We start from the raw sequence: 15,000 nt of genomic DNA, 5'->3' as shown, positions 1-15,000 counted from the left end.
CCCCTCCATCCCCCCACACCTCGCCAAGGTCTTCTCGTCCCGTGTGGTATAATAAGTGTTCTGTTTCCCCGGAGTTCAGTAAACACTTGAGAAAAGAGCATATGAAGAGAACTCTTATTACAGCCTCTAGATAAGAGAAATACACCGAGTCCACTGTGTTTAGGCTGATAAGCACTGACGAGAATATCTAGACTCCTAGAGTGTATCTACGTGTAGTTGTGTGCGGTACCGTATACAACAGACTTCGATAACAATAAAGTAACGATTCTCTACGTCAGAGAACAATTATTTCCAGAGTAGATTATAAAAGAAACTTTTAGAAGTTCAAACGAAGATGCAGTGCTATACTACCCTTAATACAATTGTCCATTTATTTATAATAATTTAATTTCATTCTCATATATTTATTTATTAATATATTAATTTATTTTGTCTATTTTTTTTTATTGCGTGGTCTCCTCCTTCCGTATATCCCTTTACCATCTGTTACTTCTTTCGTAATAATAATAATAAAAATAATAATAATAATAATAATAATAATAATAATAATAATATAATAACAACAACAACAATATCTTAGCGCTTTGAAAAGACCTCGCAATATACTTTTCATAATGTTTAAAAAAAACACGTTTAATCGTAGTGATGTTTACGTAAAATTAATTTAAAAAATAACAACCTTGTTTATAAATTCAATACTGATATAGCTTCCTTCCACATCATTTGGATTGCGTCACCAAAGTGAATGTCCTTACCGTGTATATACTGACCTCCAACGAGTAGGTCCATTTTCTGTGCGTTGCAATGAACGAGAACATAAACTACATCAGTTACCCAAAGAAATTGACGCAATTGACTACAGAAAACGGTGCATGTCGTGATGGGGGATGCATTGCTATTTTTTTTTTTTTACCAAGTCTTGCTACGTAGGTGCTTATTTTAAAGCATTTTAAATTCTTTATTAAAGTAGAAATATAATTTTGATACTATAATGCGTAAATTTATAGTCTGTTGTATGATTAAGTAGGATTTGAAGTACTTAATGCTTCAAATGAGGGTGAAATTTAATAAGTCAATTGCATATTTGATTATCAATTCCTGAAACTTACGGATATGTATAATTTATTTCTTTTACCGCTGCTGTCTTTCAGATGTTTACGACTTAAGGGCATAAATTTTAGAGTGATGGCTAGGTGATAATACAGCTTGAGATTTTTATAATCCATAAATATGAGAATCTGCTTTTAGTCTAAAATAAACCCCAAGTTTTTCCACATTGATTCTGTCATGAAAATCGATAGGCGCCTTGGGTCAGTTGGTACCTGATAGCGTCTGCTGACTTTAGGGGCCTATTTTTAGGTCATAATTTTAGCATATTCGATATGATAATATATATATATATATATATATATATAATATATATAGTAGTATATTTATTTATTTATTTATTTATTTATTTCATAACAGGGTTTTGTTTACCAAGTTGAATTATTTTCCTTTTCTTCCCCTTTCTGAAGTATTTCAAATTACGTACGATTAACTGGTATATATATATATATATATATATATATATATATATATATATATATATATATATATATATATTTCACTATAAGGTTAAAGCACATAAGATATAAGGGACTTAGAAGTGTCATATGCCTCCATATAATGAACTTGAAAGTGTCGTATGCTTCCATGGATTTAAGTGTCATATGCTTCCAGATAGGGACATTTATAAGTATCATATGCGTCCATATAATGAACATAAAGTGGCATATGCTTCCTTATAATGGACTTAAAAGTGTCATATGATCCATATAATGGACTTAAGAATGTCATATGGATCCATATAGTGGACTTAAAAGTGTCATATGCCTCTGTATAGTGGACTTAAAAGTGTCATATACTTCCATACAAAGGATTTAAAAGTGTTCATATGCCTCCATATAATGGACTTGAAAGTGTCATATGCTTCCATAAAAGGGATTTAATACAAGGATTTAAAAGTGTCATATGCCTCCATATAATGGACTTGAAAGTGTCATATGCTTCCATATAAGGGATTTAAAAGTGTCATTATCCTCCAATATGCCTCCATAATAAATCGACTTTGGAAAGTGTCATATGCTTCCATATAAGGGACATGAAGTGTCATGACTCAGAAAAGATAAAATTTCAGCGATTCACGAACATCAAAGAAATGGGTCAAGTTCATTTGGTCAAATTAATTGCGCTGGAAGGCATTTTGATTAACGCCTCCCGTTGCAGTCGTGTGGGGGTTTGGGTGCTTTTTATTTATTATAATTTTTTAAAAGTTCCACAGAAGTAAGTTTATATATATATATATATATATATATATATATATATATATATATATATATATATTTACATATACATATATATATATCTCTGTTGGCTGATTGGATAGCGTCACTGACTGTCCTGATTTCGTTCCCGTCCAACTAGACGGTGGTTCGATCCCATGGGGGGACGAAATTATTATCAATTAAAAAATTCCCCTTCGGTACATATATGAAAATATATCATTTGGGGGGTAAAGTGAATAGATATAGGACATTGTAGCTTGAATTGATATAGAAATGGATCACGGTTCGATGTGATAATTATTCATAACAAAAAGGCTACGTGCTGTCAAACGCTCGAATTGGCCAACATGGTAGACGGGGTTTCATATTGATTCTAATATATATATATATATATATATATATATATATATATATATATATATATATATATATATATATTCAAGTTTCAGCGGCTTAAATTCGTTGGCATAAGATTATATTCTTGTGAATTAATTATATATATAATTTATATATATATATATATATATATATATATTATATATTATATATATATATATATATATATATATATATATATGGTATTATCTTCTGAATATAATATAATAATAATAATATATTCTTTGGAAGCTTGAATTTCAAGTCATGCCCCTTTGGTGGGCTTGTTCCATATTGAATAGGGTTTTCATCTTCTGAATAAATAATAATTAATAATAATAATAATAATATAATAAATAATAATAATAATAATAATAATAAAATCTCCGTGGAAGATAATTATGTCTAGAATAACAATAAATTCTGGGAAATATTTTTTTTTAATTACAAAAAGGTTTGATCGGCTAGAAATTCGTCAAAGAAGGTTCAGTCCAAAATAATGAGAAGATATAACCCTGAACGACGCAAACGACTGATTAATTAAATACCTTTCCAAACTCCCTGATTTTCTCCATATTTCTACAGTCCTCTTTGAGAGCCAGCAAAAGCGTCTCCCCCTTCGGTATTCCGTCAGGCTCGGACCCCAAGACACTACTACTGGTCTCTTAGATAACCAGATAAAGTCTCCCTTTACTTGTTATCACCTTCCCAAGAAGGAGGAGAATTCACATAAACAAACGTGATAAGAATCGATAAGAATGTCTCTCTCTCTCTGCTCTGACTTTCTCCGCTAATCAGCCGTTCGTAGATCTCAGATGTATTGGATTTCGTTTTTTTCTAGATGTAACAGAGACGATTGTGTTCGCGAATGACTGGAGTCTTATTAAAGTTCCATTCGTTTAATCTTACCCACGCACCCTCGGCGTATTTTCGCGGGTTCTGGCAGGCTGTAATGACCTCGTCCCATGCAGGGTGTGTGTATGGGGTCGTCAGGAATAACACGGCGGGAAAATAATAACTTTTTAGCGTCACAAACATCTATCGCGTTCAGCTGTGGTGGTTGGTGTTGATATATCCCATGGTCAGTTACGTAAGCGATGTTTTTTTTTTTACCGTTTATCAGTATTTTCTCAGTGCCGGCGGGAAGAGATGCGACAATCGACGAAGCATTTAAAGTTCGATGAGAATTTCAAGGGTCAAAAAATGACCTATTAACTTGTATACTACCAGGATGTATTTATCAGTTTGTTCGTGAAATACAAAAATTACTTTTAAAGACTTTTAAGAAATTTTAATTGGGGAGAATTGATCAAAAACACGAGAAAGGCAATCGCTTTTATCTGTAGACTTCAGCCTTATCCTCAGTGGATAAACAAGTGTAATCTGCATTGCGCAAAAATCAGTAAAAACGATTAAATGTGATACCAGCCTCCCATTGCTTCAAATGTCAATTATTACAAAGAACTACTGACAGTCAACAAAATATATTAAATAAATTCGTGTAGGAGACGATACTGTTTGAGAAAGCCACATGAGAGTCATTCCTGACTGTATTATTATTATTATTATTATTATTATTATTATTATTATTATTATTATTATTATTATTATTATCACGATCTCTTGGAACAAGCTAAAGCTAATCATACTTGCAACAAATGGAACGCACGAAAACACATATATAAATAAATAAAAAAAAGTGTGCAAAATAAACATCAGCTGACATGTGCCCAGTGAACATACCACCTGCAAGTGGCATTACACACTTAAATATGTGTAGACACATGTATGTTAAACTATATATGCAGTATTCAGTGTACGGAAAAGTGTACATGGCTGCCACGTTCGTGTTCATATGTGTGCACGTGTGTATTTCACTAAAGCATGAGATGTCGTGGTATATATATCTGCGCCGTTGGTCGTGTAAATCGATATTTTGGCCTTGGTTTGTTGGGGGAGGGGGAAGGACTACTGAAAGCCCTAGCATATGACGTGACAGGAATTTAACCATCGATCATATGTCTGGATGATGCAATAGACTTCCTTATTTTATTTTTAACCCTGCATCGACAGTACACGTTAACCTATGTAAACACTACTCCTCCCTTATAACTACACTTATGCCCCTGACTTCAAGTATAATTGCCTTTTATCTAAGACTACACTACTTACACCTGCTAACAATTTTACACTCGCCTGTACTAACACCCTTGCCCGCCATATTTAACTCGGGTTGCTGTGTTTTCGTGAACCTCTGTGAAGTGTGTGAATTTCCTCTAATAAAAGAATTCCCCAAATAACCTCAGCTTGAAAGAATTCTCCAAATAACCTCAGCTTGAAAGAATTCTCCAAATAACCTCAGCTTGAAAGAATTCTCCAAATAACCTCAGCTTGAAAGAATTCTCCAAATAACCTCAGCTTGAAAGAATTCTCCAAAAAACCTCAGCTTGAAAGAATTCTCCAAATAACCTCAGCTTGAAAGAATTCTCCAAATAACCTCAGCTTCAGAGAATTCCCCAAATAACCTCACCTAAAAGAATTCCCCAAATAACCTCAGCTTCAAAGAATTCCCCAAATAACCTCAGCTTCAAAGAATTCCCCAAATAACCTCAGCTTCAAAGAATTTCCCAAATAGCCTCACCGAAAAGAATCCCCAAATAACCTCGTCTTAAAAAAATAACCAAATAACCACCTAAAAGAATTCCCCAAATAGCCTCAGCTTCAAAGAATTCACCAAATAACCTCACCTAAAAGAATTCTTCAAATAACCTCAACTTCAAAGAATTCTCCAAATAACCTCAACTTAATAGAATTCCCCAAATAACCTCATATAAAAGAATTCTCCAAATAACCTCAGCGTCAAAGAATTCCCCAAATAACCTCACCTTAATAGAATTCCCCAAATAACCTCACACAAAAGAATTCACCAAATAACTTCAGCTTGAAAGAATTCCCTAAATACCCTCAGCTTAATAGAATTCCCCAAATAACCTCACCTGAAAGAATTCTCCAAATAACCTCACATAAAAGAATCCCCAAATAACCTCATCTTAAAAAAATAACCAAATAACCACCTAAAAGAATTCCTGAAATAACCTCACATTAAAAGAATCCCAAAATAACCTTACCTTTTGTTATTTGTTACCTGGATAACCAGCCAGTGCTGGTAACCACACTAATTGTCTCCCATCCATATCCAGGTTAAACGGCGTTCATATTTCATGTCCAAATTATTTCCAGGAATAAGCGAAGCTATGTGGGCTACCTATTGTTTTTTTGTGGCGGGTGACGGGAAGGGTTGCGATGGGGGGGGGGGGGAGGAAGGATGGGTGATTAGGTCATGTAAGGTCACAATGACCAGGCTCTTGTTCAAGATTTATAAACTGCTTTCTCATTATCTCTGGTAATTTATGAGTAACGACCCCGCAGTGGGTAGTGTTTTCAGTGCACCTTACGTGGTGCACTGTAGGCATTACGAAAGATCATTTTAGCCTTGGTGAACTGAGTGCCTGATAGTTGTCCCTGAGTTTTGCTTTGCGCCACATTTCCTTAAATCAGTCAATCAGTCAATACAGCAATAATGAAAAAAATATATTCCGTACCAGTGGTAATTCCTAACACGTTAACTGTACTGTCATTCATATGTCATAAAGGTTCACTGAACTGACTAATAAACTTCTGCAGCAACGCCAAATTATCCAGCCAATCAATCACCCCTGGCAAAGGGATGTGGGAGGTAGTTGAGGGGGGGGGGGGTGTAGGGTGTCCCGGTGGTAGTATTATCCCAAGGGTAGTACCTGAGAGTATTGACGCGTCTTCGAATAGCTTAATGTCAGAGGCAGTCGCTTAGGACTTAGGGTAGAGTCTTGGTTTGTTGGATATTTTATCGTTACTTATATACATACATACATGCATACATGCATACAAACATACATACATATATATACATACTTGTATACATGTACTGCAAGCCAACACAAAATATCTAAAGGCACTAAGTACCTGGCACTTTCGTTTATTCAAGGTACACTCTTCATGGTACAGTACTTTACTCTGAAGAAATATATCTCAGATACACGAAAGCGCCAGATATACTTTTTAATATACATTCTCGTCATGGTACAGTACTGCACCCTGAGAAGTGTATATTAGATACACGAAAACTCCAGGTACTTTTACCTTTTGATATATATATTATATATATATATATATATATATATATATATATATATATCATATATATATATATATATATATATATAGATATATGTATGTATATATATGCATGTGTATGTAAGTATTTACACGTTTATTATACGTTTGTATGCTTAAATAAATAAAAAAAACCGCTACCGCGCATACATATACACATATATGACTCAGTAGCTTGAATCACCTGTATTTCATATATATATACATATATATATATATATATATATATATATATATATATATATATATATATGATATATATATAACAGCATCAACTCACCTCAAATTTCCCACTGGGTTCCTTTGCTGGCTGCATGAAAATAAATCCCACATTAGAACTGAGATATCATTTAAGGATTACAATTACTAAAGGAAAAAAAATTCTGAATGTGATCGTGAAAAGAATCATAGGTGTAGTTATATTAAATCTAGATGCGATTAGAATCGTATGAATTCTTGTTGTCTTGCATTTAAGCCACGGGTGTGAAGAGTGGCTATTGATTTAAAAGGTAGGTTATAGGAATCCTGACAAAAAAACTGAAGGTATTGGAGTGTATGCGAGTGGACAGGATTAATTAGGCAAATGGTAATTGTGGCCACGGTGACAATAACATAAATGTCATGACTTCAGATGATAATGGGGTTCTCATTACTTGACCCCATTAATGGGGTTAAGTTTGACCAGGCGAGTCATTCACCTTGCAGAAATATCTCTCATTATATTTTACAATTATTTACGAATGCACGCATATGTATGTTTCTATGCACTATGCAACTTTGTATGAATACGTGGACATTCTATAGAATATGTATAGAAATGTATGAATGTATGGATGTAAAGTACGTGTACATCATATAGAATATTAGGTACATATTCATATCTGTGTAAATACGTGTATATAATGGGGGTGTAATATGTATATGTGTACATAATGAATAGGTATATCATGCTCGTATGTACATGTACAGTAAGACGCGCACATCATAATGTATATATGTAGGAATACGTGTACATCATTTAGGTATACGTGCATATGTATGTATGTAGGAATACGCGTACATCCTGTACGTGCATTCATGTACACGAGAGTGTTTACGTTAGCATGTATACATACATTACATAAATTCGAGCGCAGAGGTTGTAATGGAGATATTGCTGATAAGATAACATAAACGCCATTATCGCAGATAATGCACACGCAGCAGAGCATGTTCGATAAGTTCCCCTTCCCCTCTCCCCCCCCCCCTCTCCTCGTGGGAGAGAGTGAGAGAAAGAGAGAGAGATAGAGAGAAACGAGGTCAGATGAAGGGGTGAAAGCATACTGTGATATCTCATCTTTAAATATGCCGGTGTGTTGAATAGTTCCTGCACCATGTGACCTCCTCCTCCTCCTCCTCCTCCTCCTCCTCTTCTTCTTCTTCTTCTTCTTATTGTATATTGGTTCTCAGAGTCTGAACCGCAGAGTTTCCCCACAACCGTTGTTTTCATAGTGGAGGTGAATTATTGACTCGGAAATCAGGTTGAATGTATAGGACGGGTTCAGTACAATGAATCGCGTGACATGTTGTGGTTTATGCAATAATTTAATTATTTATTTATTGTTATATACTGCTAATGCTTTTCTCAAGCTATACTGAGATAAATTATCAGATAAAGTAAATATAATAATGATTATTATTATTATTCAAAAATGGTAGACTTTCTTATGGAATTGTTTAAAAAGCAATTTGTATAATTTGTAAAGTTTAATTGCTAATTGATAAAACATTATCAGCTGACTTTGGGAGAGAGAGAGAGAGAGAGAGAGAGAGAGAGAGAGAGAGAGAGAGAGAGAGAGAGAGATTCCCACTAACGTACTCTGTTATAAACACACATTGGTTGAATTTCAAAGGTATCTCGATGTGGTGTGAATTCTAACATTCTGATCTGTGACCTACTTAAAGTGGATGTACTGTTTGTATAAACATTTATGCATTGATGTTTCTCGCATTTAAAATCACGTATTGATGCTTTGCTGGTAGCTGAAGTCATATAGATGTTTTGCTTGCATTTAGTCAAATGTTGATACTTTAGAAGCATTACAAAGTCGTATGTTCATGCCATTTCTCGCATTTGGTCGTATGTTGATGTTGTGCTTGCGTTTAAAGTCTTTTGTTGATGTTTGACAAGCATTTAAAGTTGAATGTTGATGTTGCTCTGGCATTTAAAGTCTTTTGTTGATGTTTGACAAGCATTTAAAGATGAATGTTGATGTTGCTCTGGCATTTAAAGTCTTGTTGATGTGTTACAAGCATTTAAAGTTAAATGTTGATGTTGTTCTGACATTTAAAGTCTTTTGTTGATGTTTGACAAGCATTTAAAGTTGAATGTTGATGTTGTGCTTACATTTAAAGTCTTGTTGATGTTTTACAAGCATTTAAAGTCTTTTGTTGATGTTTTACAAGCAATAAAAGTCGTATGGTGATGTTTTGCTTGCATTTAAAGTCTTTTGTTGATGTTTGACAAGCATTTAAAGTTGATGTTGTGCTAGCATTTAAAATTCAAATGTTAATGTTGTACTCGAATTTCGGCACCTTTTGACGCTTTGCTTGCATTTATAGTTATGTGTTGTTTTTGTTCTTGCATTTAAAGTCAAATGATGATGTTGTGCTTGCATTTTAACTCATCTTGATGCTCTTGCATTTAACATTCTTTTGACAATGTTTTGCTTGCATTTAAAGTCATATGTTAATATTTTGCTTGCATGTAAAACGTTGCTCTTGTGCTTGCAGTCCAAGCCATTTAAAGTCATATGCTGACGTTTTTCTTGTATTTAACATCATATGTTGGTGTTGGTGTCTGTTATATGTTGGTGTCCTTGCATTTAGTCACATGGTGATTCTTTGCTTGCTTTTGAAGTTACATTTTTATTATTTGCTTGCATTTCGAGATAAAAGGTGTTTTGCTTGCATTTAGTTATATGTCAGTGTTGTCCAAGCATTTAAAGTCGATTTGGTGTTGTGCTTGCTTTTTAAAGTCATATGCCGATGTTGTGAACCCATTTTAAGTCAAGGTGGGCGTGGCAATATTTAGCATCATATACTGATGTTTTGTTGTCACATCAAGTCGAATGTTGATGTTTCGCTTGCATTCAAAGTCATTTCGATGTTGTGCTTTCATTTAAAATAATTTATTTTCCTTGAATTTATATTTTAATGTTGAACATACATTTACTGCCGTCCATTTTATGCTTCTATACTTGCATATATGTGCATATATTTAATGCTTCCAGAATTGCATATAAGTGCATATATTCATTTAAATCTTCCAGAATTGCATATAAGTGCATATGTTCATTTAATGCTTCCATACTTGCATATAAGTGCAGATATTCATTTAAATGCTTCCAGAATTGCATATACGTGCATATATTTTATGCTTCCAGACTTGCATATAAATACATATGTTCATTTAAATGCTTCCAGAATTGCATATACGCGCATATATTCATCTTATGCTTCCAGACTTGCATATAAGTACATATATTCATTAAAAGTGTGTATCTAGTTTATATATATATATATATATATATATATACTATATATATATATATGTGTGTATATATATATATATATATATATATATATATATATATATATATATATATATATATATATCTAGTTTATAGTATATGCACAAAAACATGAAGAAAAATGAAGAGTAAAAATAGATTAATTTATCATTAATTTGGTGCACTGCATGACGCCTACTTAGCGTATACGCGTAGTGTACATAGAGAGAGAGAGAGAGAGAGAGAGAGAGAGAGAGAAGAGATGTACAGCCATGTATAGCAAGAAGGAAAAGAGAGGAAAGCAGGGGAGAAAGAGAGGAGATAGAGAGAGAGGAGAGGATCCGAGAGACGAGAGAGACTGAGAGAGAGAGAGAGAGAGAGAGAGAGAGAGAGAGAGAGAGACGTACCGGCGGGGGTGGCTCGGCGGGAGCCGCTGCAGCCGATTCCTGCTTCTGTTGTTCCTCCTTGGCGGGCGGAGTTTGCGGAGCAGGAGCTGTTCCGTTCTCGACGTTGGAGTCCTTTCCCTCCTCTCCCTTGGGAGCCTTCTCTTCGTTGTTGGTGTCTTTGGCGTCTTTCGCGTCTTTGGGCTGTTCTGCCGTCATGTCGCTGCTTTTAGTTTAGATATCAGAATCCTTTTAAAATCGTTTAATGTCACAATATGGTCTAAACTTCTTGACGGTGCGCGGTTCACTGAGATATAGGCCTAGTACTAGTATACGTATACTCTTGGCTCGCGCCTAGACTGACTTTTTTTTTTATGATAAACACTCGAGATTCGTAACGCTGGGACGGGCCGCTCTCACGAAATAGATAACGGGGTTAACGGAGGAACCACGGCGTTGGTTGGCGTTCCGTTTTGAACTGGACACTTCGGGGACGTGGTGTCGTACAGTCTTATATATACTACATATTGATCTTTCGCTGCCGCCGAAGTTTGCGTGCGCACGCCGTAGACTCAACGTCCTCCGGGTGCATATACTATTTCTGTTTTGTCGACTCGAAAATTCGTCGCTGCACAATTAACTAGTCATTAAGTAGTCATTAAAAGTATAAGTGAATCTGCGTTATGTGTAACGAAGATCTCTTAAAATGATAGACCTATTCGACACTTTTGAATTCGTTCGCTTACTCCGATCGCGTGACCATCTCTAAGCGGTTGACGGTTTCGGTCTAGAATTAACAAAATTTTATATGATTCTCTTTGGAAGCTAATGTCTAAAAGAATATTATTTTAATTCCAAGTCCAAATTAAACGCATTCCATCGCCGTGAGACTACTTTTTTCCAGTTAATCTCGGCTACGAATCGCTTTCAGATATTCCATACATGGCAACTGTTCTTCCGGCGGGAAGAGATGACGCAAGACAATGATATACACGTCAAGTCTTGAATTAAATTTGTATCGAGCGATCATAGTAATTCAGCCTCGTATCGTTTCGCTAAAAGTTATTGCTATTTAAGGGCCTATCTGCTGACTGGGGCCTGAAATGACAGTTTAAAGTTAGTTAAAGACCGTCGGAATTTATTCTGTACACGAGGGTCGATTGACTGCCCCACCCCTGGAAGCAGCCACTCCGAAGCCGGCTTTCGAGGGGTGTGATCGTACGCTCTGTTTTTACGCACATTTATGAGACGGTCATTGGGCGTTCTCCATGAAAGAAATTAGTCTAAAACCCTTCGAAATTGATCCTACATTAAGTCATACATAGCCACGTTCATCATACCATCAACGCTTTCGTTGAGTCTAGACTCCTCCATTCCACCAATTGGCGCTTGGTGGCATCACGTTCCCGCCCACGTGTTCGTAAGAGAAGAGAGAGAGAGGGTGGTTTTTGGCAATGTGTGTTTCATCATCTGCGCCTACTCGTCCCGGGTTTTTCGTCATTTCGTGAATTCACGTGTCCACGACGACCAGGAACGACGTAGTCACTGCGTCGTGGAGCGAGAGAACAGTCAGTTATAAAATGTAGCCGTATGAGTTTATTAGTCTATTTACTCCGGAAGTAAGCGATCGCAAACTGGATGAAAAGGGTCATGCATGGGTCTAGCGGCGTGCTCGCCGTAAGAGAGAGAGAGAGAGAGAGAGGACGGCGGCGGGCGCGGTAGGGGTTGGAAAGATGGTTTGAAGGTTATTCCAAGGTGATGACGGGCGGTGCTTGAATTACCTTCGGATGACCTCCGTTTATATCCTCCTTTCTTCCCTCCTTCTGCCCTCTAGACCAACCGAGGAGGGCCAAAGGACACAGGGAACACGTCGCAGGACACAGGGTCCAGTTGATCCTCCGGTGTCCGTTGCAGGGGTCACCTTGACGCGTACATACCTGCCTATTTGACTCCAGAGGTGGCACGGGCGTTATTATCGCCTTTGTTTCGCGTTGTACCTATACTCTGTTTTTTTTCATCTGTCCATCCGGCTGTGGTGTATGCGTATTGTAACACTGCGTCCCAGGCTGTAAATAGTTACGCTTTGTGTAAGTTTTAGGTAAATAAAAGGATATCTGGGTGACCTACGTTTGCAACTGACAATGTTTTAATAAATTACTGTAATGCGAATTACACTGTTAAGATTCGAACAGGATGATTATTCAAAGCCCGGACGCAGTGTACATTTGCAACTGAAAAGTGTTTTAATAATTTACTGTATGCTAATTACACCGTTAATATTCGAAATAGGATATTATATAATCGTTGAATGTAAGCTGAATGTAACTATCTAAAGCCCGGGACGCAGTGTTATCATACAAAAACACCACAGGCGGATGGACAGATGAAAATAAACAGAGTATAGTAGTTGACATCTTGGTGATTCAGTCACCGTTATTTCAACTTATTTGATTATTATCATCTTCATCACTTTTTCTTGTGAGTGGTTGATCCGAACGCTCATTGTAAGTGTATGTTTATTATTTAAATGAGTTTAAAAGTGAGGGATAATGAGGTTTTGTTTGACCAAGTGTAAAGAACTCCCGTAGCCTAGAGCAACAGGCGTCATAGGACTAATGTTATGCCGGTTAGACTCAGGTCACGAGAATTATTTTCTAGTGTCTTCTCCGTCTACATTTATAACTTTCATTTTGATTCTATTGTAACAATTGACCTGAGTTCTTTGTAAATTATTAAAATTAAATAATTTTAAAGCGTTTATACACTAAATGATTGAAAACAGAATACTTTTGGACACGTTTAGAAAACGCGCTAAAGATAGAAAATGGGAGCAGGGAGGAGGTTATGGGAAGTCTACGTTGATTATACGCCATATTTACATTACTTTGACGCAATTTGATTTTAAATATTAGTCGTTTCTACATGGTTCACCGTAAGCATCTTCACAGAGAGAGAATTACGCCAGGTTGTGGGTTATTCGTGTGCTAGATTTTCAAATCATGCCAACACGATGGTCTAATACCCTGAACACCTACATAGACATATTGAAAATCTATGGAGGAAACTAACTCATTCGACAATCTTCATCGAAAATTCGAAAATAAACGCACGTACGACCAAACAGTAGCTCCGTGCGCAGTATGGTAACAAAGCATGAACATGTCTTTAATATTTTATTCATTCTTTAGGGATAATGCAACGTATTGAGAAAAACTTAATAATAAGTCGTGCCAAAGGGGTTAGCTCTGAGATACATAAAACGTCCAACTCTGGAACGTCTTTGAGGACTTGACTTTGCAATAAGACGGTACTGAAAATAAGAGGACAGTCATAAATAAGCATAAAAACAACACTGAGAGAGAGAGAGAGAGAGAGAGAGAGAGAGAGAGAGAGAGGTTCAGGTACAAGCCGTTGAAGCGAACGATTACTATACTCTGTTTTTTTTTTTTTCATCTGTCCATCCGCCTGTGGTGTTTTTGTATGGTAACAGTGCGTCCCGGGCTTAGATAGTTACGCTATGTGTAAGTTTTAGGTAAATCAAAGGATATCTGGGTGTACATTTGCAACTGAAAAGTGTTTTAATAATTTACTGTATGCGAATTACACCGTTAATATTCGAAATAGGATATTATTATAATCGTTGAATGTAAGCTGAATGTCAACTTTCTAAAGCCCGGGACGCAGTGTTACCATACAAAAACACCACAGGCGGATGGACAGATGAAAAAAAACAGAGTATAGACGCAAGAAAGCTCTATATATGTCGGCCTATACGATAGAATGTTTCTTCTCACGTGTTATTGGTTGTGAAATATGAGGGGAAAATAGTCAGTGGGAAATAATACATGATGGAACACATATGTGTACGTATATTATACACACACACCCACATACAAACACACACACATATGAACCGACGATCAAACAACCATAGTACAATACACGATCAAACTACAACCTCCTCTACAACCTGGGGACCTGAATTTGATTCTCTCTCTCTCTCTCTCTCTCTCTCATAATAACCCGTCTGTCGAGAAGATTTGCAACTAGCAAGGTTTCCCGATCGTGGGAGAGCAGCTTTTGATAGCTGTTGTTGTTGTTGTTGTTGTTAGTGGCGTTAGTTCTTTGTTTTGGGTTGCTAGGATTCCTTTG

At 36.1% G+C, this 15,000-nt stretch overlaps 2 protein-coding genes across 5 annotated transcripts in view; one reads left to right on the top strand and one right to left on the bottom strand.

Annotated features, from left to right (window-relative positions):
• Positions 1-15,000, top strand: part of LOC135197730 (uncharacterized) — a 222,800-nt gene that overhangs the window by 147,729 nt on the left and 60,071 nt on the right. The window lies entirely within an intron of this gene.
• LOC135197727 (solute carrier family 2, facilitated glucose transporter member 1-like) overlaps positions 1-15,000 on the bottom strand; it is a 195,958-nt gene that overhangs the window by 155,787 nt on the left and 25,171 nt on the right. The window contains exons 1-2 of one of the 3 annotated variants that reach the window (XM_064224774.1): positions 10,873-11,315; positions 7,195-7,224 (exon numbers count right to left, since the gene is read on the bottom strand). The exons of 1 other annotated variant lie outside the window; for it this stretch is intronic. In XM_064224774.1, coding sequence (XP_064080844.1) covers positions 7,195-7,224; positions 10,873-11,067 — 225 coding nt within the window. In that variant the 5' untranslated portion in view covers positions 11,068-11,315. Of the gene's footprint in view, positions 1-3,250; positions 3,398-7,194; positions 7,225-10,872; positions 11,316-15,000 lie in introns of those variants that run through there. One more of the 3 variants, XM_064224775.1, reaches the window with a different exon arrangement.

This window comes from Macrobrachium nipponense, chromosome 21, assembly GCF_015104395.2.
Source record: "Macrobrachium nipponense isolate FS-2020 chromosome 21, ASM1510439v2, whole genome shotgun sequence".
In the NCBI taxonomy this organism is placed as follows: Eukaryota; Metazoa; Arthropoda; class Malacostraca; order Decapoda; family Palaemonidae; genus Macrobrachium; species Macrobrachium nipponense.
This window is presented reverse-complemented; position numbering and strand designations above follow the sequence as displayed.